The 23,451-nt window shown below is 48.2% G+C and overlaps 1 protein-coding gene across 1 annotated transcript in view; it reads right to left on the bottom strand.

Annotated features, from left to right (window-relative positions):
- LOC119963510 (multimerin-1-like) overlaps nt 1-22,075 on the bottom strand; it is a 96,807-nt gene extending 74,732 nt beyond the window's left edge. The window contains exons 1-2 of the mRNA XM_038792748.1: nt 21,673-22,075; nt 11,120-11,239 (exon numbers count right to left, since the gene is read on the bottom strand). Coding sequence (XP_038648676.1) covers nt 11,120-11,239; nt 21,673-22,046 — 494 coding nt within the window. The 5' untranslated portion in view covers nt 22,047-22,075. The remainder of the gene's footprint in view (nt 1-11,119; nt 11,240-21,672) is intronic.
- Nucleotides 22,076-23,451: the final 1,376 nt, after the last annotated feature.

Genomic DNA, 23,451 nt, shown 5'->3' with positions numbered 1-23,451 from the left:
ATCTTAGATTAGGATAAATGATCGGCACAACATTGTGGGCCAAACGGCCTGTACTATGCTGTACTGCTCTATGTTCTAATATCTTTAACACATATTGTAAATATATTGATTCAGGGGCTTTGAATGATTGAATTAAATTATCTCATTAACAATGAGGATTCCACTCAACCATACGATATAGTTCTGGGATAATAAACATTGTTGTCAAGCGGTCCGATCCGAGTTCACCCCGTCTGCCCCCAGCGGGAATGGAGGAGGGGCTGTTTAGCACAGGGCTAAATCGCTGGCTTTGAAAGCAGACCAAGCATGTCAGCAGCACGGTTCGATTCCCGTAATAGCCTCCCTGAACAGGCGCCGGAATGTGGTGACTAGGGGCTTTTCACAGTAACTTCATTTGAAGCCTACTCGTGACAATAAGCGATTTTAATTTCATATTGGCGCTCAGCCAAAACTCCATTCGCCGCAGCGGGACGGGAGAATCCCGTCGGCGTGATCGGACAGAGAATCCTGCCCACATGCGGCTCCACTCAGTGTAAGGATCAGCAGGCGCAGTGGCATCTGCCTGGTGTTGATGATGGGGGTAAACGATGCATCTGTCCACTTGATATTTAATTATTGCAGTCTTCAACTCAATTTTTGCAGGAAGAGTGCTTAATTCGATAATAACCGCTTTTCATTTCTGTCTCGGAGAACAGATTTGATGCTTTTATTGTCTCAAGGTGAATGGGCTTGATTGCAGGGAGCGAGGAGAGGCAGGAAGCATAATCTCAGTCAGACAAATCTGGCAGTGTCGCTGATGATATATTGTATTTTGAATAGCATTAACAAGTGCCAGTCCATTGCTAGGGATTCCGCATGATTTCCCTGCTCTTGGCTCGTCTGGCAAAAAACATCCTATTAAAGCACAGTCCCACAAGCAGCAGGAGGTCCTCCATGTGGCGCCCAAACCGTTGTGATGCGCATTTGATCTTTCACCGCAAACCCTGGCTGAAATATAGAACCTGCAATTTCTATTGCTCTTTGCAGGTGTTCAAGGCTGTATCAAAGGGTCTAACAGTCAGTGAAATGCCTTTGAAATGTTGACACTGATGTAATGTAGGAAATGTCAGTTTAAGCAGAGCAAGCACCCACGAAAAGAAAGGATCGATACGTCTCAGTGATGCTCTTTGAGGGATAGTGATTGGCAGGGAACACCGGGGTGAACCTCATTACTCTGCTTTGAAGGAGTACCATGCGATCATTTACCTCCACCTGAGAGGGCAGATAGGGTCTCATCAGAAGAATGTCTCCTCCAACAGTTCAGCACCCATACGAACATAGGAACTAGGAGCAGGAGCAGGCCACTTCACCTCTCGAGCCTGCTCCACCATTCAAAAAGATCATAGCTGATCTGATTTTAACCTCAACTTCACATTTCTGCCTATTCCTGGCAACCTTTCACCTGTCTACCTCTGCCTTAAAGACATTCAAGGACCGTGGCTCGACCACCTTGAGGAAGAGAGTTCCAAAGTCTCACTGCCCTCTGAGATAAAAATAATTTTCTGATCTCTGTCTTCAATGGGCCTCATTATTAAACAGTTGATCCTAATTCTAGATTCTCCTACAGGAAGGAATATCCTTTCCACATCCATCCTGTCAAGTCCCCTCAGGTTCTTAGGCGGAATTCTCCGACCCCCCGCAGGGTCGGTGAATCGCCCGGAGCCGGCATAAATCCCGCCCCGCCGTGGCCGGAATTCTCCGCCACCCGGGAATTGACGGGGGTGGGAATCACGCCCCGGCGATCGGCGTGCCCCCTGCGGCGATTCTCTGGCCCGCGATGGGCTGAAGTCCCGCCGCTGACGGGCTAATCCCGCCGACGTGGTTTCAACCACCTCTGGTGGCGGCGTTATTGGTGGCGCGAGCAGGCCCCGGGGTCCTGGGGGGAGGCGTGGGGCGATCGGACACCAGGGGTGCCCCCACGGTGGCCTGGCCCGCGATTGGGGCCCACCGATTGGCCGGCGGGCCAGTGCCGTGGGGGCACTCTTTTTCTTCCGCTGCCGCCACGGCCTCTACCATGGCGGAGGCGCAAGAGACTCCCCTACCGCGCATGCGCCGGTGGTGACGTCAGCGGCCGCACCTTTGGAGAGGCCCGACGCCGGAGTGGTTGACGCCACGCCGCTACGCCGGAACCCCCAGCCCCGCCGGGTAGGGGAGAATCCCGGCCCTTATGTTTCAATCAAATCGTTTCCAACAGGTACAAGCCTAAGCTGCCCAGTCTTTCCTCAATAGACAACTCACTCATTCCAGGTATTAACCTCGTAAACCTTCTCTGAACTGCTTCCTGTGCATTTACATCTTTCTTTAAATAAGGACACTAGTCCTGTACACAATACTCCAGATGTGCTCTCAGCCATGCCCTGCATAACTGAAGCATAAGCTCCCAATTCCTGTGTTCAATTCCCCTTGCAACAAAATAGAACATTTGGTTAGCTTTCCGTATTACTTGCAATAGAATCATAGAATTTACAGTGCAGAAGGAGGCCATTCGGCCCATCGAGTCTGCACCGGCCCTTGGAAAGAGCACCCTACTCAAGCTCACGGCTCCACCCTATCCCCGTAACCCAGTAACCCCAGTTAACCTTTTTTGAATAGTAATTTAGCACGGCCAATTCACCCAACCCGCACATCTTTGGACTGTGGGAGGAAACCGGAGCACCCGGAGCAAACCCACACAGACACGGGGAGGACGTGCAGACTCTGCACAGACAGTGACCCAAGCGGAGAATCGAACATGGGACCCTAGAGCTGTGAAGCAACTGTGCTAACCACTATGCTACCGTGCTGCCCTACATACCTACGCTCTGTTTTCATGTGAGCTCTGTTTTCATGCCTTCACAATACCTACATACGAACTGTAGGCTATTCATGCACGAGGATATCTAGATCCGCCTTCATCTCAGAGCCCTGCAACCTGCCATCATTTATAATATGCTTCGAGCCACTTCTTTTGAGACCCTAGGAAGAAATCCATCAGGACCCAAAGACTTGTCAATCTGCTTTGCAACTATTTGTTTTGTGAAGGTAAGGTAAAGTCGCCATGGTCCCAGATAGGCTTTCTCCTTTGAGGGGGAGAGCTGGCTGGTGGTGATTTAAACTGAGGATCACCACACCTCAGGGGAGGGCAGAAGCCAGTACGGGAACTGAACCCACACTGCTGGTCTTGCTCTGCATCACAAACCAACTGTCTAGCCAAGTGAGTCACGTATGGTGGGGCCTTTCCTTGGATTTAAATTTTTTTTCGTTGGAATGCATCTATTCCGCGTATATTGAAATATGCCCTTAAATGTCTGCCATTGCATTTCCAATGACCTATCCCTCAACTTAAATTGCCAGTTCACTTTTGCCAGGTCTGTTTTCATGCCCTCATAATTGTCCTTATTTAAGTTTCAAATACTAATCTTAGACCCAATCTTCTCTCCCTCAAACTGAGTGTACATTTCAATCATATTATGATCATCGCTACCTAAGGGCATCTTCAATATGAGGCCATTAATTAATCTTATCTCATTGCTCAATGCCATGTCTAGTATAGCCTGCCTCTGGTTAGCTCCAGAATGTGCTGATTGAAGAAATTATCCTGAAAACATTCTATCAATTTGACATCAATGCTATATTTGCCCATCTGTCCATTCCAGTCGAAATATAGATTAAAATCCCCCTTGATAATCACTCTCTCGAGACTATGCTGGAATGTCAAACTAATTTATTTTCTCAAGTGTCCGGGGTGAAGGTTGAGGTCACGTCCTTCAGCATCAGAGGTCAGAGTGTTACCCACTGAGTCTAGGGATGACACCTTTGATGTTACTGGAGTTCTTTATTCTGCCATTAACATCTACTCTGGACCATTGCCTGAGCATTTGATACTATGGTTGCCACTTCCTTTGTCTTGTTTTCCTTGACATCTTTATCATTTAATCTCCCCCACCCTCTAACCTATCAGCGACCTATTTTGCTCCATCTGCCCCTCACCTTTTTCTCAACAGCAGAAAACCCATCATATTCCCACCTCCAGTGTTGGGTGGGGTTACTGGGTTATGGGGATAGGGTGGAATTGTTGACCTTGGGTAAAGTGCTCTTTCCAAGAGCCGGTGCAGACTCGATGGACTGAATGGCCTCCTTCTGCACTGTAAATTCTATGATTCCAAAAAAGGGTCGTATTGGACTTGAAATGGCAACTCAGTTTCTCTCTCCGTAGCTTTGGAAAGTGAATGGAGTCGTTGGCTGGAACACCAAATTTTCCATTCTCCCTTGCAAAGGGTCCCACCACGGACAAGGCCGGAGAATTTAGGATAACTTATACCCAGTCTTAAAAGACAAACAGAGGGGAAAGAGCACCCAGTCCTGAAGCAGTTTTGTATAACCTGCCTGCAAATTCTGAAGAACAACAACGCCAGCACCCAACCTGCTGAGGTTACCGAACGCCTTTATATTTCTCATTGGCCAATCCAACCCTTATACGGTATGACTCACAGATTTCTATGGGGGTTGCACGTGAAATAAAGGGCAGAAAAATAATAACTGATCGATCCAAAGCTCTGCTGTATCACTGTGATGCCTAATGGATCAGGGTACATACATTCCCGACCCAATCCTACAGCCATGTAATCTTTCTCCATCCAGTGGGCAGCGTTTGTGTTTGATTAAGTGAGTCTGTTTGCTATTGATGTTCACTGCGCCTGATTAGTTAAGCCTGCTTGTAGACTCAGCCAAAAGTAGACAAACCGTAAAAGTTGTTGGAAGATAGAGCGGTAAGCACGGAGTGGACACTTAAAAAAAACAAACTCTTGTAAATAAAATCCATACACCCATCGAAACTGGTGTGTCATCTCTGCATAGCCAAGGCAGCACGGTGGCGCAGTGGTTAGCATTGCTGCCTCACGGCGGCGAGGTCCCAGGTTCGATCCTGGCTCTGGGTCACTGTCTGTGTGGAGTTTGCACGTTCTCCCCATGTTCGCGTGGGTTTCGCCCCCACAACCCAAAGATGGGCAGGGTAGGTGGATTGGCGGTGCTAAAATTGCCCCTTAATTGGAAAAAATTAATTGTACTCTCAATTTATTAAAAAATAAGGAAAACAAATCTCTGCATAGGCCTGGTTTTCCAGCAGTGTGGGGTGGCTTCAATAGGAATTCCCATTGACAGCAGCAGGAACTGCTGGGAGGCCAGGAATCAAGCCCAAGGTATGCAACACAGTGCTCCTCCCGGGTCAAAGAAAAGTAAACGCTCGCCCATCGTAGCCCCCACATGAGGCTTTCTTTCCAATTTCTTAATATAAATTTAGAGTACCCAATTCATTTTTTCCAATTGCAGGGCAATTTAGAGTGGCCAATCCACCTAGCCTGCACATCTTTGGGTTATGGGGGTGAAACACACACAAACACGGGGAGAATGTGCAAACTCCACACGGACAGTGACCCAGAGCCGGGATCGAACCTGGGACCTCGGTGCCATGAGGCTGCAGGGCTAACCCACTGTGCCACTGTGCTTTCTTTCCAGTTTCGCTGCCCATTCAGACAGGAGCTAACCCAACCTACCCGCCAGCTGAACATGAGAGCGGGCCACTTTCCCATCTTTCCAGATACTTGTGAGCTACCTGATCGAAAAGCAAAATAGAACACACAGTGCAGAAGGAGGCCATTTGGCCCATTGAGTCTGCACTGACCCACTTAAGCCCTCAGTTCCACCCTATCCCGGCAACCCAATAACCCCTTCTGACCTTTGTGGTCACTAAGGGCAATTTAGCATGGCCAATCCAACTCACCTGCATGTCTTTGGGCTGTGGGAGGAAACTGACGCAGACACGGGGAGAAAGTGCAGACTCCGCACAGACAGTGACCCTAATCTAACCTGGGACCCTGGTGCTGTGAAGCCACAGTGCTAACCACTTGTGCTACCGTGCTGCCCTGAATACTGTGGATGCTGGAATCTGAATGATACCCTTACACACCAACAGCCTACGTACAAAACCTGGCCTTAAAATGGTCAGGGCATCCAATCAGCGTAAATTGGGAAGTGGCAAGACCGTCCCCTGATTCTTGACCCAATTTGGAAGAAAATTGAAGATCGCCCTCTAGGTTTTTGGCGACTCAACTTCATTTTAAAACTGCATTTAAGGAGCATCACAACAGCATGGTGCATTCGGCTGCCCTATCAGGACTCCGAGGCAATGAAGGAAAAGATGGGTTACAATCCCCCGCAGCACCCTTGCAATTGTGAGGAGCCAATAGACAGAAGAAAAGGAACACAGCACTGAGGAAGAATTGTCCCCGGGGCTGGTATTGTGCACCACCTAGTGGAGAAGCAGGATCGGTGAAGGCCTGGAACAGAAAGGCAAACACCTGCTACCTTGATGCGAGGATGTGCGTTTTCTGAGCAGGAAAGGACTCGGAAAGTGACCCTAGGTCTATTCCTTCCGTTTGAATAATTGTCAGTCAGTCATGTTATGTCAGCGCAATCTAAAATAAAATGAGATCAGCAAAAAGCAAATGGACATTTTATCAAAATAGCACCAGTTTGTGAGTAAATTAAAATCAGAAGACTCCAAGAAATGGTTCAGCAAAATCTTCGGAGTAACATGTTGAAGCTTTTTTTCCAACTTGTAACAATGAAGATACAATTTTCTTCCATGATATCTAACATGATGATTACATGTTAATTGTTTACCTCAGTGATTTATTTAACAATTATTGTATACTGTACATCAGGGTTTTACAACGTGTGGGTCACAACCCCTGGGTGGGTCATGGGGTGGTTTCAGGAGGGTCCCGGAGCGATCGGTCACAGAGTTTCCGCAGAGTCCCAATCACGTGAGAAGTGCCCAACGGCCGCTACCGCCATTTACATTGAGAATAGCGGCCGCTACCGGATTTAAAATGACTTGAGGCTGTGTGCTGTCTTCCGACCACAAGCGGTAGTAGTGAGCAGGTCACCACGCCCTGAACGTACACTTGACGTCAATTGCCCTCCACGCACCTGCTTGTGCCGCAAAATCATAGAGGAGAGCTTCTCCCATTTTCTAGCAAGCTAGGCATGAGGACTGTGAAGATGAATCATTTTGTTACAAGGAAGAGCCGGCCAGAGACAAAAATAGGCAGTGTACCTACTGACCAGGGTCTCATAATCTGAATGTACGGGATTGGCTTTGTCGCCCGATGGTGGTGGTATCGAAGTTTGCGCCCCGTGCCAGGCGGAGGATGCAAATGAGCCCTCCAAACCCATCTGATTCTCCATTCCTTTGGCCTGGGATTCATGTGGGTGAGAATTGGTGCAAGTATTTTCCAGCATGGCCCTGACAGGGTCTCTGGTTGGGGCTCCCTAATGGAGGCTGTCTGGTGGTCGGGGGGAGGGAGGCTTTATAATGGAGGGTCTCTGGTTAAGGGTCTCTGTAATGGGGGCTTCTGGTGGGGTCTTTGTAATGGGGGTTTCTGATGGGGTGACTCTGTAATAGAGGGGCTTTGGTGGGGTCTCTGTAATGGGGGGGTTTCTGGTGGGGTCTCTGTAATGGGGGGGTTTCTGGTGGGGTCTCTGTAATGGGGGGTTTTCTGGTGGGGTCTCTGTAATGGGGGGGGGGGTTTCTGGTGGGGTCTCTGTAATGGGGGGGTTTCTGGTGGGGTAACTCTGTAATGGGGGGGTTTCTGGTGGGGTCTCTGTAATGGGAGTTTCTGGTGGGGTAACTCTGTAATGGGGGGTTTCTGGTGGGGTCTCTGTAATGGGGGGGGGTTTCTGATGGGGTAACTCTGTAATGGGGGGTTTCTGGTGGGGTGAATATGTAATGGGGGTCTCTGTGATGGTGGTTTCCGATGGAGGGCTCTCTAATGGGGGGGTCACTGGTGGGGGTCTCTCTTATGGGGGTCTCTGGTGAGGGTCTCTTTTACAGGTCCCACCCAGTTGTAATTTTAAAACTATCCAATGAAGGTGACAAAACAGAATGAATGAAGCCCATTTTGTTTAGTAACTGATGTGTTGGGTAAGCTAGGTCTGCGAGGACTGCGTTGACCATAGCAGTGAGAGAGACAGGCTTCCAACACTCGGAGAAATGCAACTCTATTTTATTGAACTCTTAACTATTAAACCCACTTTAACTGTGGGTTGACACTATGCTGAGTTGACTGGAGACCTGAGGCTAACCTGACCAGACTATCTGACTACCACATGGTGGATGTTCTAGTTGTTGCTCACGAGCTCTGACTGTCTCAGAGGCTGCATCCCAAGAGAGCGGGAAAACTAGTGCCCTCTGGCTTTATAGTGGCCGTGTCCTGCCTGGTGATTGGCTGCTGTGTTCTGTGTGTTCATTGGTCATTCTGTGTGTCAATCAATATCTGTCTGTGCACCATCATATACTTGACAGTAACTATTATGCTCTTTCTTTTAAGTTACGTGCAGCATACCTGGGAATAAAACTTTAATTCCCAAAGATTCCAGGACAATCTTTTTAAGAATTCATTTATTGGATGTGGGCATCACTGGCTAGGGCAGCATTTACTGTTCATCCTTATTGCCTTTGAGAAGGAGACTGTGAGCTTGCTTCTTGAACCTCGACAGTCCATGTGGTGTCGGTACTGCCACATTGCCATTGCATGATTTTGACCCATCAACAGTGGAAGAGTAGCAATATATTTCTACTTGGAGGGGAACGTCCAGGTGGTCCGTCCAGTTTCATTCCTTTCCATTGATTTTGTCGAGGTTTGATACAACTGAGTGGCTTCAGAGGGCATTTAAGAGTTAACCACATTGCTGTGGGTCTGGAGTCACGTGTGGGCCAGACCTGGTAAGGATGGCTGATTTCCTTCCCTAAAGGGCATTAGCGAACAAGATGGGTTTTCTTTCAATGACAATCGACAATGTCATCATCAGACCTTCGAACATTACCCCGAGTCTCTGGATTATTAGGTCAATGACTAATACCACTCTCTCCTTGGGAAGTTGGCAACTTGTGGGGGGTGGGAGGGGGGCATTGGCAATCATATTTTTATTTTTATTTTACTTCTCTAACTAAAGAATGCTTGTGCTTTTTTTCTTCATTTACTGAAAACCCATTATTGCCCAAATTGCTATTGAGAAGGTCTGGCACATTATTCAAATTATTCTTTTCTGCAACCTGAGAGCGATGGCCAGAACAGAGTTTAAACGTCTTAGTCTCTGCGCTTCATGTAATCAAAGGGCGAAATTCTCCCAAAACGGGAGAAATCGTCAAACTGCCGTAAAACCCGGGCGGGTTTTACGGCATCGCGCCCCTTCCCGACGGGGGACCGATTCTGGTCCCCCGTCGGGGCTAGCAGCCCGACGTCGGAGGCCCCGACAAGTCGGGCTTAACGAAAATCGTTAAGCCCGCTTGTCGGACTTAGCGCCGGCTGACGCGTCATATGACGTCAGCCGCGCATGCGCAGGTGGGAAGACTCCACCCGCGCATGCGCGGATGACGTCATCGCGTTTTTGCGCGAAACCCGCGCATGCGCGGTCCGGGTTGCCCCTCAGCCGCCCCGCGTATTGATACTGCGGGGCGGCGGAAGGACAAATAGTGCGCGGGCATCGGGCCCGCTGCCCGCGATCGGTGGGCACCGATCGCGGGCCCATGGCACCCTTGGCACGGCCGTGGTACTGCCGTGCCAATCGGTGCCATGGTTATTTTTTTCCAGGTGGTCACGACGTTTTTACGAATGGCAGGACCAGGTGTGTTTGCCGTTCGTAAAAAGGTCGTAAAGGGCTGGGACTTCGGCCCTTCTAACAGCTGTGAATCGCTGCCGGCCGTAAAAAAACGGCGGCAGCGATTCGTGTCGGGATTTCGGCGGGGGGGGGGGAGAATAGCGGGAGGGCGTCAAAAAAGTCAGGAAGGCCCTCCCGCTATTCTCCCACCCGTCGTGGGGGGGGGAGAATTTCGCCCAAAGTCTTTGGGATATTTAACGGTTAACGTGAACAGGCCCCATGAGTACAAATAAGTCTTCTTGAGTGAAGTAAATCACACATGCTAATGCACTTAGCGTGGAAGAACAGGGATTCCAGGGATAGCTGGACTGTCATATGAGGAGAGATTGACTAGGTTGGGATTGTTCTCGCTGGCGTTCAGAAGGGGGTGGATCTCATAGAGACATATAAAATTCTAACAGGACTAGACAGGGTAGGTGCAGGGAAGATGCTACCAATGATGGGTGTGTCCAGAACCAGGGGTCACAGTCTGAGGATTCAGGGTAAACCATTTCGGACAGAGATGAGGAGACATTTCTTCACCCAAAGAGTAGTGAGCCTGTGGAATTCATTACCACAGGAAGTAGTTGATACTATATCATTAAATATATTCAAGAGGCAGCTAGATATAGCACTTGGGGAGAATGGGATCAAAGGCTATGGGGAGAAAGCAGGATTAGGTTATTGAGTTGGATGATCGGCCATGATCGTGATGAATGGCGCAGCAGGCTCGAAGGGCCAAGAGGCTACCTGCTCCTATCTTCTATGTATCTATGTATCCATGTAACAGGAGTAGCCCTGTAAGTGTGTTCACCATTCAATTGCATTATGGCTGATCAGCATCTTAACTCCATTTACCCACCTGGTTGCCCATCCCTAATTGTCCTTGAGAAGGTGGTGGTGAGCTGCCTTCTTGAACCCGCTGCAGTCCGTGTGGTGTAGGTACACCCACCATGCTGTTAGGGAGGGGATTCTAGTACTTTGACCTAATGAAAGTGAAGGAACAGCGATATGTTTCCAAGTCAGGATGGTGAGTGGCCGGTCAGGGGATGATGATGTTTGGGGCAGAGAATTCCAGCTTGCCATTATCCTTGAGTGAATAAGTGCTTCGTGATATCTGAATGGTCTGGCTTTAATTCTAAGGTTGTTCCCCCCCACCCTTTATTCTGCACTCCCCCACCGAAAGAAAAAGTTTCTCTCCATCTACTCTATCTCATCTTTTAATCTACCTAAGTACCTCAACTGGATCACCCTTTAATCTTCTTGACTTCTGGAGAAAATGTGTTGTAGTTTTGGGTCCCAAGTAGGCTTGTTTATTTATTTAACCAATAATCGGGTGTAGCACTTTGCACAATAAGCAATTTTACGATGTCAATCAACACAGATAAGTGGTGAGACGTACCTTGGTTGGCAGTGTCCCAATTTCATTGGGCACGGATTTGTTGTTCTCATCACGTATGTCTGTGCATTCTCGATCACCACAGTAGGTGAGAGTCTTGTGTGGACGTAGGCACACCAGTTCCTTTGAAACAAAACAGGAAAGGTGAGATTGAATTGGGAAAGCGCTCAGAAACTCTTTCAACCTCCTGCACACTCCACAGTAAGGCATTTGGTGGAATTTGAATTCAATTAATAAATATGACTCAGAAAGCTCATCTCAGGAATGGTGGCCATGAAACGATTTCGTTGACTGTCATAAAATATCCATCTGGTCCCCGAATGGCCTTTAGGGACAGAAATCTGCCGTCCTTAGCTGGTCTGACCTACATAACACCCCAGACCTACAGCAAAATGGCTGACTCTTAATTGCTCTCTGCAGTGGCCTAGAAATGAAAATCGCTTATTGTCACGAGTAGGCTTCATTAAAGTTACTGTGGAAAGCCCCTCGTCGCCACATTCCGGCGCCTGTCCGGGGAATCGAACCGTGCTGCTGGCCTGCTTGGTCTGCTTTAAAAGCCAGCGATTTAGCCTGGTGAACTAAACCAGCCCCTCAGAGAGAGAGAGAGACACTCAGTTCAAGGACAATCGGAGATGGGCAAGACAAACTATTTTCTGGCAGTTGTTTCTGGTCGGAATCTATTAAATTCACTGTGTTGTTTTGATGGACAGCTTCTCTAGAAGATAACACACAATCAGAATCAAATGCTGTAATTACCTATCCTAAATAATGCTGAAAAGAGATCAATGTTGCAGGGATCTTTTGTCCTGCATTCATAGGACAAATACAAGAATTGAAATTTTAAACCATCACAACAATTGGCGCCATGGGAGAAAAGGTTGCTGGTTGGTTGGAAAATCGATTCTGATTGGCCAAGGCATGGCTATTGCGAAAGCAAAGGTCACCGAGAGGCTCGCCAAGCTCCCGGGTAATTCATAGACAGGTGCAACGCTTGAACATATTCCTTTTGTTTTATGTTGTTAGATATGATGTCACAATTGAACAGCACTTGCTGAACAATCCTGAGTACTCTGATAGCTGCACTAACAACCAATTTAGTCAAGCTCATAACGCGGCTCATTTATGCTTGCTAGAAGTGACACACATTCATTCAAAGAACTCTTTCTCTGCAAACAAAAGGAATATGTTCAAGCCTTGTGCCTTTTTTGAATTACCCAGGAGGAAGCCGAAAGTTCCCCGTAGCTTTCTCCTTGGCAAAATGTGAACAAATCAGAGTCGACTCGCCAACAGTCTTTTATCGGAGGAACGGCCCGCGCGAGTTTGAGCATTCGCGGAATGTCCGCCGTATCTCCATGCATGCGCAGAACAGCCGGCGTATTTCCGTGCATGCGTGGGGGTTCCCTTCTCTGCGCGGCCCCGGGGCAATATGGCGGAGCCCTACAGGGGCCCGGCGTGGATTAAAGTGGGCCACCACGGAACCAGTCCGCCCGCCAATCGGTAGACCCCGATCACGGGCCAGGCCACAGTGGGGGCCAACCCCTGGGGTTGGATCCCCCCGCCCCCTCCAGGATGGCCCCGCTCTTCCATGGCCCGTCCACGGGCATCCAAGAATCGGCGCTGGAGAATGGGGAAGCCGGCGTCGGGGCAGCCCGGGGATTCTCCAACCCGGCACCTGGTCGGAGAATCCCAGCCCATGTCTCTGAAATACCACTAAATCATATTCATTCACGTTGATTTGTGCCACCAACTCATTTACCTTGTTTCGAATGCTACGAGCATTCAAGTAAAGTGCCCTTATGCTTGTTTTTTCCCCCCTTTCCTTGAATCTTAACACCTCCATGAATAACATCTCCGGAGTACTTCTTCCCGTTAACTTTTTCATAATTTTCCCTCCAGTTGAATCCTCCTCCCCGCATGCTAAACTGCTGCTTTGCTCCCGATTAACGATTATACTGTACCCTGTACCCTGTAGTTCTGCCCTTCTCTTCCCCCCATTTGCTAATTCCCTTACCCCCATTTGCGAGTTCCCTTCCCCCCATTTGCCAGATCATTGACACGGATACCACCGTAACACATGAGAACAGCACCCACCAGGTACGCGGTACATACTCGTGCGACTCGGCCAACGTTGTCTACCTCATACGCTGCAGGAAAGGATGTCCCGAAGCGTGGTACATTGGCGAGACCATGCAGACGCTGCAACAACGAATGAACGGACATCGCGTGACAATCGCCAGGCAGGAATGTTCCCTTCCAGTCGGGGAACACTTCAGCAGTCAAGGGCATTCAGCCTCTGATCTCCGGGTAAGCGTTCTCCAAGGCGGCCTTCAGGACGCGCGACAACGCAGAATCGCTGAGCAGAAACTTATAGCCAAATTCCGCACACACGAGTGCGGCCTCAACCGGGACCTGGGATTCATGTTGCATTACAGTCACCCCCCCACCATCTGGCCTGGGCTTGCGAAATCCTACCAACTGTCCTGGCTTGAGACAATTCACACCTCTTTAACCTGGGGTTACCCCTATCTCTGGATCTGTAAAGACTTAATGACCTGCAAATGCTCGCATTCTAAGCATTGTCTGGCATCTTTGAATTTGTCTATATATATATATGTTTCTGGAACATACCTCTTCATTCACCTGAGGAAGGAGCAGTGCTCCGAAAGCTAGTGTTTGAAACAAACATGTTGGACTTTAACCTGGTGTTGTAACACTTATTACTGTGCTAATTTAAAGTCCTTGTGACCACCCTGTTTATCCTTTCCCCTAGAACGCTGGTCCCAGATCAGTTCAGGTGGGGACTGTCACAACGGTACAGATCCCTCCTGTCCCAATACTCGTGCCAGTGCCCCATGAAAAGGAACCCCTCTTTCCCACACCACTCCTTTACTCACGTGTTTACTTCCCTAATTTTCCCATCCCTACGCCAATTCACATGTGGCTCAGGCAGTGATCCTGAGATTATAACCATTGAGGATCTATTCTTTAATTCAGTTCCCAGTGCCTGATAATCCCAAACCAGGTCCTCTTTCCTAGTCTTGCCTATGTTGTTTGTCCCAACATGGAGCACAACACGTGGGCAGCACGGTAGCATTGTGGATAGCACAATCGCGTCACAGCTCCAGGGTCCCAGGTTCGATTCTGGCTTGGGCCACTGTCTGTGCGGAGTCTGCACATCCTCCCCGTGTGTGCGTGGGTTTCCTCTGGGTGCTCCGGTTTCCTCCCACAGTCCAAAGATGTGCAGGTTAGGTGGATTGGCCATGATAAATTGCCCTTAGTGTCCAAAATTGCCCTTAGTGTTGGGTGGGGTTACTGGGTTATGGGGATAGGGTGGAGGTGTTGACCTTGGGTAGGGTGCTCTTTCCAAGAGCCGGTGTAGACTCGATGGGCTGAATGGCCTCCTTCTGCACTGTAAAAAGGAAAAAAAAAATTCTATGTAACTGGAACCTCCCTCTCCCACTCCAATACCCTATCAAGCCGGCCAGAGATGGCTCTCACCCTGGCACCGGGAAGGCAACATACTAGGTGGGACTCTCAATCCTGTTTACAAAGGATGCCACCAATCCCCCTAATTATAGAGTCTCCTATTCCTACCACATCAATGGAACTTAAAATAGAAAGGATCAATTGTGTTCACTTACTTTGCTCGATTGCACTGGCCCATGGAAGATTTTGCATTTGTATTGGATTGGATTGGATTCATTTATTGTCACGTGTACCGAGGTACAGTGAAAAGTATTTTTCTGTGAGCAGCTCAACAGATCATTAAGTACATGAGAAGAAAAGGGGATAAATGAAAAAACATAATAGGGCAAGACAAGATATACAATGTAACTACATAAGCATTAGCATCGGATGAAGCATACAGGGTGGAGTGTTAATGAGGTCAGTCCATAAGAGGGTCATTTAGGAGTCTGGTGACAGTGGGCAAGAAGCTGTTTTTGAGTCTGTTTGTGCGTGTTCTCAGACTTCTGTGTCTCCTGCCCGATGGAAGATTAGCATTTGTGATTATATAAATGAATTTTAATCGAAACATGACCTGTAACCTGACCAGCACAATTCCAAGCCCATTTTAGGTGCTATTTCTAAATTGTGTCCATAGCAGAAACTCTACACCTCATGCGATATAAAGTTTTTGTTTAACCTGGTTTTGACTGCAGTTACAAAAGTGTCCCATAAACATGTTTCTGCCTTAAAATCAGTACAGGGGCCTTGAGGGAGCTGGATTTCTGTGGAGGGTTCTCCCAGTCATCCTTTGCAACTTTGCCACAAAACACTTAAAGCTCTTAGCCGGGGTAGTACAGTGGTTCGTTAGCACTATGGCTTCACAGCACCAGGTGCCAGGGTTTGATTCCCACCTTGGGTCACTGTCTGTGCGGAGTCTGCACGTTCTCGCGTGTCTGCGTGGGTTTCCTCCGAGCGCTCCGGTTTCCTCCCCAAGCCTCTCAAGACATGCTTGTTAGGCGAATTGGACATTCTGAATTCTCCCTCAGTGTACCCGAACAGGAGCAGGAATGCAGTGACTAGGGGATTTTCACAGTAACTTCATTGCAATGTTAATGTGAACCAGCTTGTGACACTAATAAAGATTATTATTCTGTTTCCACCCAGGTTATGGCCAGGAGATTTGCATGGCCAAACCCAATCATAGGGACTAAGCTCATAGCGTGTTTGTTTTATACAATGAGTAACTGAACCATGCAGAGGGAAGGAGGAGAGGTTGAGACCTGATGTGCCAACGTAGCTAGGCTAGACATTGGAATGTTGAAACTGGCTTCAGTACCTTGAAAGTCATTGGGGTGAGTGGAGGGAGGGAGGGTATCATCCAGGACTCCGCAATCTGGGTTAAATAAAAAAAGTGGGCAGCACGGTAGCATGGTGGTTAGCACAATTGCTTCACAGCTCCAGGGTCTCAGGTTCAATTCCCGGCTTGGGTCACTGTCTGTGCGGACGGTCTGCACGTTCTCCCTGTATGTGCGTGGGTTTCCTCCGGGTGCTCCGGTTTCCTCCCACAGACCAGGTTAGGTGGATTGGCCATGCTAAATTGCCGTTAATGTTCAAAATTGCCCTTCGTGTTGGGTGGGGTTACTGGATTATGGGGATAGGGTGGAGATGTGGGTTTGGATAGGGTGCTTTTTCAACGAGCCGGTGCAGACTCGATGGGCCGAATGGTCTCCTTCTGCACTGTAAATTCTATGATTCTATGACTCTCACTCCTAATCACTCGGGGGCTTTTGTTTGAAGTGTGCATGCATGAGTGTCAGGGAACAGGACTGATCTTAGTGAAATGCAGACCCGTCAAATGGCCTGTTGAGCAGCTGGCATGTGAATATTGCAACCAAGGCTATCTGGAGCTGTGCGCCTGCAAGCAATCGACTTTTGAAAGAGAAAGGGGAGCAAATTGATCAAATAGAAATATATTCCCAATCCCTCGTGATTTTGGAGGATCATTACAAGCACCTTTTGAAGTATGCTCATGAGTGAGTTTTGCAGTTCACCATCTTTGGAGTACTCTTCTGCTTCTTTCCCGTTTCAATTGTGCCCACGCAGCCTCGTTCCAGCAGATGGCAGCATCTCACAGCACAAAACGACAATTTTTCACTGATTGACATTTGTATGTCTCCGAGTAACCTTCAGAGCTTGTTCCAATTCCGCTGCCTCCCAATCTGATGCCCAGAGCAGCGGGATAAGTGAAGGCGTTGCCATATATGTCGAAATACTGGGAGACTGCCAGAATTGCCCATTCCATTCCAAGTACAGCGACGTTGGAGATGAGAAAATTGTCTTTGGTTCTCCTCAGTCAACAAAGAACAAGGAAAAGTATAGCACGGGAACAGGCCCTTTGGCCCTCTAAGCCTGCGCCGATCATGCTGCCCGTCTAAATTAAAATCTTCTCTACTTCAGGGTCCATATCCCTCCATTCCCATCCTATTCATGTATTTGTCAAGGTGCCCCTTAATCATCACTATCGTCCCTGCTTCCACCACCTCCTCCGACAGCGAGTTCCAGGCACCCACTACCCTCTGTGTAAAAAATTTGCCTCGTACATCTCCTCTAAACCTTGCCCCTCGCACCTTAAACCTATGCCCCCGAGTAATTGACCCCTCTATCCTGGCAAAAAGTCTTTCACAATCCACCCGGTCTATGCCCCTCATAATTTTGCTGACCTCTATCAGGTCGTCCCTCAACCTCTTTCGTTCCAGTGAGAACAAACCGAGTTTATTCAACCTCTCCTCATAACTATTCGACAAAGCCCTGACCAGTGGAGAAAGAATTTGCATGCACACAGCACCGTTCATGACATCAGACACCCCAAAGTGCTTTGCAGCTAATGCAGCGCCTTTGAAGTGTAATCACTGTTGCGATTTGTGGAAGGTGGCAACCAATCTGCACACAGCAAGATCCCAACAACATCAATTTGATCATTGACGTTAGTTGAGAAATGAATATTGGCCAGGAAACTGAGGGAATTCCCTGCTGTTTTTCCAATAGTGGGATCATTTACCTCCACGTGAAATAGCAGGTGTGAAATCGGATGTGCAGACCAGAGGGTGCGGGTATGATGACGATCAGGCAATCTAGGCGCTGCCCGTATGCACTGAGGGGACGCTGTCAGCAGCAAGGTAAACACAGAAGGGCATGGTTCAAAGGGCAGCAGGACGCCCGGAGGATCAATCCTGCGTTGCGGGCAGGGTACAAAGAACAAAGAAAAACACAGCACAGGAACAATAGATGCCTGTAGGATTGTGAGGGACATGGATGGGGTGGATGATTGGAGACTTTTTCCCAGGGTAGAGGGATCAATTACTAGGGGGCATAGATTTAAGGTGCGAGGAGGAAAGTTTAGAGTAGATGTACGAGGCAAGTTTTTTTACACAGAAGGTAGTGGGTGCCTGGAACTCGGTGCGGGAGGAGGTGGTGGAAGCAGGGACGATAGTGACGTTTAAGGGGCATCTTGACAAATACATGAATAGGATGGGAATAGAGGGATATGGACTGCGGAAGTATAGAAGATTTTAGGTTAGAGATCGCGCAATTGGAGTCTCCTGGCTATTTCGGCCACGCTGCGCCGTGGTGAGCTGATTTTCCGGTGCAGCATGGCCATTGGATCACGCCCATTAACTCCACTAAATCTCCCAGCCACGCCGAGGCACTGGGGGTTGGGGGGGGGGGGGGAGACGCTGACTTCTGTCCCAACAGCTGACCACCACCTCAACAAGGCAAAGCCGGAAACATCTGCCCCTGCTCCCGCTTGTAGCTCCGGCAGGTCTCCAGTGGACCTGGCTCCAAACCCACGTGCAGGACCTCAGACATGGTGCAGGAAAACGACCCCCAAAATGTCTCCAACTTCGGGCAGGACCAGGACATATGGACATGATTGGCTGGGCCCCTCCCACACCGTTCGCTGCTCTCCTCCACCCCCTCAAACAGCCATCTCATCCTCACCTTCATTAAGAACGCCCTGTGCACCACTTTTAATTGTATCGAGCCCAGCCTCACGCACGATGTTGAGGTGTTAACCCTCTGCAGCACTTTGCACCATTATCCTTCCTTCAACACCATCCCCACCTTTTCCTCCACCTGGCTTTAACCCTTTTCCATGGACTCCTCCATTATCCTACCGTCGATCGCCGAAACGGCCCCATCCTCCAACCCCGCCAACCGACAGTGCCTCCTTCAACAACGAGAGAGTGGTGCCACTGTCCCCTTCTTCACCCCCCCCCCCCTCCCAACTCCTCCATGCTAGCGAAACGTCCCTCCAAAAAAAATGGAACCACTCTATTTTAACCGCACCTCTGTTCCTAGCTCGGTGTGATGACCTCTAAAGTCAAATAGTCCATTTATCCTTCCACATTGACTCACACGTGAAGAATGACCATTTTGAGAAGGTGTCACTGGACCTCAGGGAGAGATCAGTGGCTTCAGAAAAGTCAAACATTAGCAGAGGGGAATAAAAAAAGAAGAAAGCGAAAACGTGCATTGGGAGCAACAACAAATTCTATTTCCACAGCAAATTTAATGCAATAAATTATGAAATAAAATTAACAAATTATTAAATCGTCCTGATTTTAATGGACCACTGCTATTTTCGCGAAGAAGATGCTGGTGGGATTTCTGCTTGAACCACAAGATTCTTTGCTCAGTTTGATAAAGGAACAAAGACTTGGCACAAGAAGAAGTGAAAACAAGCTCAGAGACTCTCAAAGAGGCATTGATGGATGAAATGAACGGCAAAACTGTGGCAGATGGAGTTCAGTGGGGGCGGGGGGGGGGGGGGGGGGGGGGGAGCGTGAAGTCGTGCACTTTATCCAAGAAAGAAAGATCAGAGTATTATCTGAATAGTGAGAAGCTACAAACTATGATGTACAGAGAGATTTAAGGGTCTGGGTGCAGAATTAACAAAAAATTTGTGAATAGGTCCAAAAAATATTTTAATGGTTTGTGGAATATTAGGCTTTATGTCAGATGTCCTTGAGTACAATGGGATAGAAGATGCGATGGGTGTGGAAAGTTCTGATTGGACCCCATTAAGAGTGCTCTGTTTAGTTCTGGGCATTGCATCTCAGGAAGGATATATTGGGTTTAAAGGGAGTGCAGTGCGGACTCACCCTTTTACCAGGGCCAAATGATTAAATTATGCAAGTAATTTTCACAGACCATGTTTGCAATCCCCGGAATATCATAAAAACATTGAAAATTGGAGCAGGAGGAGGCCATTCGGCCCCTCAAGCCTGCTCCACCATTCATTATGATCACGGCTGATCATCCAGTTCAATAACCTGTTCCCACCTTCCCCCTGCCCCGCAGATCGTTGATCCCTTGAGCCCCAAGAACTATATCTAAATCCTTCTTGCAAATAGACAATGTTTTGGCCTCAATTGCTTTCTGTGGTAGCGAATTCCACAGGCTCACCACTCGCTAGGTGTTGAAATGTCTCTTCATCTCTGTCCTAAGTGGTCTACCCCAGCCACCAGGCCCTGTATAATTGCAGAAAGACATCCCTGCTCCTGTACTCAAATCCTCTCACTATGAAAGCCAACAAGCCAACAGGGGCTGGTTTAGCTCACTGGGCTAAATCGCTGGCTTTTAAAGCAGACCAAGCAGGCCAGCAGCACGGTTCAATTCCCGTACCAGCCTCCCCGGACGGGCGCCGGAATGTGGCGACTAGGGGCTTTTCACAGTAACTTCATTGAAGCCTACTCGTGACAATAAGCGATTTTCATTTTCATTTCATTTCATTTACCTTCTTTACCGCCTGCTGCATCTGCATGCTTACTTTCAGCGACTGGTGTACGAGGACACCCAGGTCTCATTGCACATTTTCCTCTCCCAAGCTAGAGGCATTCCGATAATAATCCGCAACCAAGGTGGATAACCTCAAATTTATCCACATTGTACTGCATCCGCCATCCATTGGCCCACTCCCTCCGCTTATCCAAATTACACTGAGGCATCTCTGCATCCTCCTCACAGCTCACCCCCTCCCGCCCAGCTTTGTGTCATCTGCAAATCTGGAGATATTGCATTGATCAATTAGAAGGCTTCGTCAGTCATGATGACAACGGAGCTGTCAGATTGTCATAAAAATCCATTTGATTCACTAATGCCATGCTTTTTGTTTTCACTGGGTCTGATATACACAGACCCGCAGCAAAGTGGTTGATCTTGACTGGCCTCTGAAATACTCTAGCAAGCGAGAATTCAAGAAGGCATCTCACCACCACCTTCTCCAGGACAATTAAGGGCGAGAACCAAATGCTGCCCTTGCCAACGATGCCCAAGCCCCATGGAGGAATTAGAAAAAAGACTGACCACTTGTCCACAATCTCAGCGTGCGATGGAAGACGGGAAATAGGAAACAAGTACTGAAAGAAAAATAGCTTTTTAATTCTAAGGTACAGCCCGGCCGTCCTGTTGCACAAGGGTAGTCTTTGTGATTTTTGTTTTAAAGTGGCTGACTCCAACCTTGTTTCTTGAGACGGTCGCCTCAATGATTTGTATCTATTGCCGGATCCGTGTGTAGGTTCCATCAGGGAACGATCAAGAGATATCTGGCTTTAAATAAAAATAAGCAGTTGGAACATTCCCAGTTTTCCGTTCACTAGTCCAGGACCAGTGACATCAATGGCGTGTCCCAGTGCTTGAGGATCTCCCAGCTCCTTCTGACTTGGGGGTACAATGCAGGATAAATTTCGGCATTGAGTAATCTGGGATACACTCTTACATTGTTAATTAAACTCTGAAACATACCCGATGAAACACTGATTTTGTTTCCTACTTACCTGCCACAATGTGGATGACAGTGGGTAAAATGTGAATACTACACAGTGCACTGTAGGCAACGATACATGTTGAATAGATAGGCATTGTCAATTGCAGATGGATATAGATTGCTCTATAGTTGGCTACTTGTACATTGTTTGTATGGAGAGGTACAGACAGGAAAAGATATGGAGATAGAGAGATTCTAGATTGTTGAGTGCAGATAGATGGTGAAAGAGAGAAATGATCTGAAGTTGACATGCCCTCTTATCTAACGTTTCTGTGGCACTTACTTCCCCCTGGCAGTTTCAAAGTTTGGTTTGCTGCTTGCAGTCTTGCTGTAGAAAGGAAGTTTCCGACTGGAACTGGATTTATACTTTCCCTTTTCCACGCTGTAATCCGCCTGCCTTGGAGGTCTGTTACCAACAGGCGGACTGTTGGAAGATGCACCCCCAGCCATCCCCTTTCCGAGCCTGTTTCTCCCATTTTCTGTGGTGTTGAAATTGCTTCCGTTCTTGGCATTCCCGAAAGGGGTCAACTCAGCTGGCGATTTTGCATCGAGGACCCCATTGCAGACTCTCAAAAGGGGGAAGACTAGCGGCAGGACAATGAGCCACCTCATTCTTGCTGAGTGGAAATTAAGGCTCCTTCCGTCTGCATAATCCATCTCTGTGTGATATCTCCTGCTCGCACTCGTTCGCATCAATGGAATGAGCTCACTCCTTTGGCATCTTTTATGCCTGGCCAGGAAGGAAATAACATCTGCATTCTGGAAGTGACAGAAGGAAACAGAGGGGCCCTTCCCAGGAAATTTGTAAGAGAAAAAGGTTGCTGTTCTTTCTGTGTGCCCAATTAAAATAAATAAATAATTGATTTTGCGAGGGAATTCCTTGTTCTCCGAACCCTTCGTGCTGCGGCATGCCTTCCACAATGGAAAGATGGGGGGGGAAAATCGTCAATGATGAACTTAAGCAATTATTACCACTCTGAAAGACGAGTGTCCACTTTCTCCAGAGGTTCGCTGTTGTCTCAGCCGCAGAGGGATAAGTTGCTGCGTTGTTCAATTAAAGTTTGGGAATTGAACCGGCAGTCAATGACATTTGGGAACCCCAGCAGACTCTTGAGTTGCAATGGAGAACGTGTTCACCTGAACTCCCTGTCATGATATGCAGATACACACATTATGATATACAGGCAGGCGCAGACAAGCAGCTAATGGACACAGAGAACAGGACATGACCAATGAGCAGGCAGGACACTCAGGGGTGGGATCTGACTATAAAAGACACGAGGCACTGACACACCGCCTCTTTCCACTGATGAACATCTCGAGAGTCAGTCCACAGTGTTGTTACAATCTCACAACTCCACCATATGGCTAAGGGCTAGTCTGGTTCAGTCAGATAGAGTAACCACACTTAAGTTAGCAGAGAGTCGAACTCACAGAGAACTGTGCTAACTGTGCTATTCGTTCAATAAACCTAATTGAACTAACTTCAAGGTCTGGAGTATCTTTTCGATCTAAGCTGCATCCAGTTGCAGCCAGTGTTATACCAGTGTACCTAACACGACATGATTCCAGGAGACTACTAATTTAAGGTGGCTTACCTCAGTCCATTCCGCGACGACCAGCAACTGTATCTCGGCACCATGGAGAAAATTCAGGCTCCTCACCAGCTCAGGACCTCCGGCAATCTCAGTGCCAACTGGCGGACATTAAAGCAAACGTTTCTGCTGTAAATCGCAGCCTCAGACCTCGAGGGTGCGTCTGATGCAAGAAAGATTGCGCTTCTCCTCTCAACAGCGGGTGATCAAGCCATCAAACTCTTCAACTCGTTTAACTTCACCTAAGACCAGGACAAGACAAAGTTTCAGACCGTCCTGGACAAGTTTGATAGTCACACCAATGAAATCTACGAGCGCTACATATTCAAACAATGTCTTCAAGGTAAAGCTGAATCTTCCAATGCCTTCTTAACTAACCTTCACCTGCTAGCGCTGTCCTGCAACTTTGTTGATATTGCTGACTTTATGATCAGAGACCAAATTGTGTTTGGAGTTCACTCTGATCC

This window comes from Scyliorhinus canicula, chromosome 3 (genome assembly GCF_902713615.1).
Source record: "Scyliorhinus canicula chromosome 3, sScyCan1.1, whole genome shotgun sequence".
Classification (NCBI taxonomy): Eukaryota; Metazoa; Chordata; class Chondrichthyes; order Carcharhiniformes; family Scyliorhinidae; genus Scyliorhinus; species Scyliorhinus canicula.
This window is presented reverse-complemented; position numbering and strand designations above follow the sequence as displayed.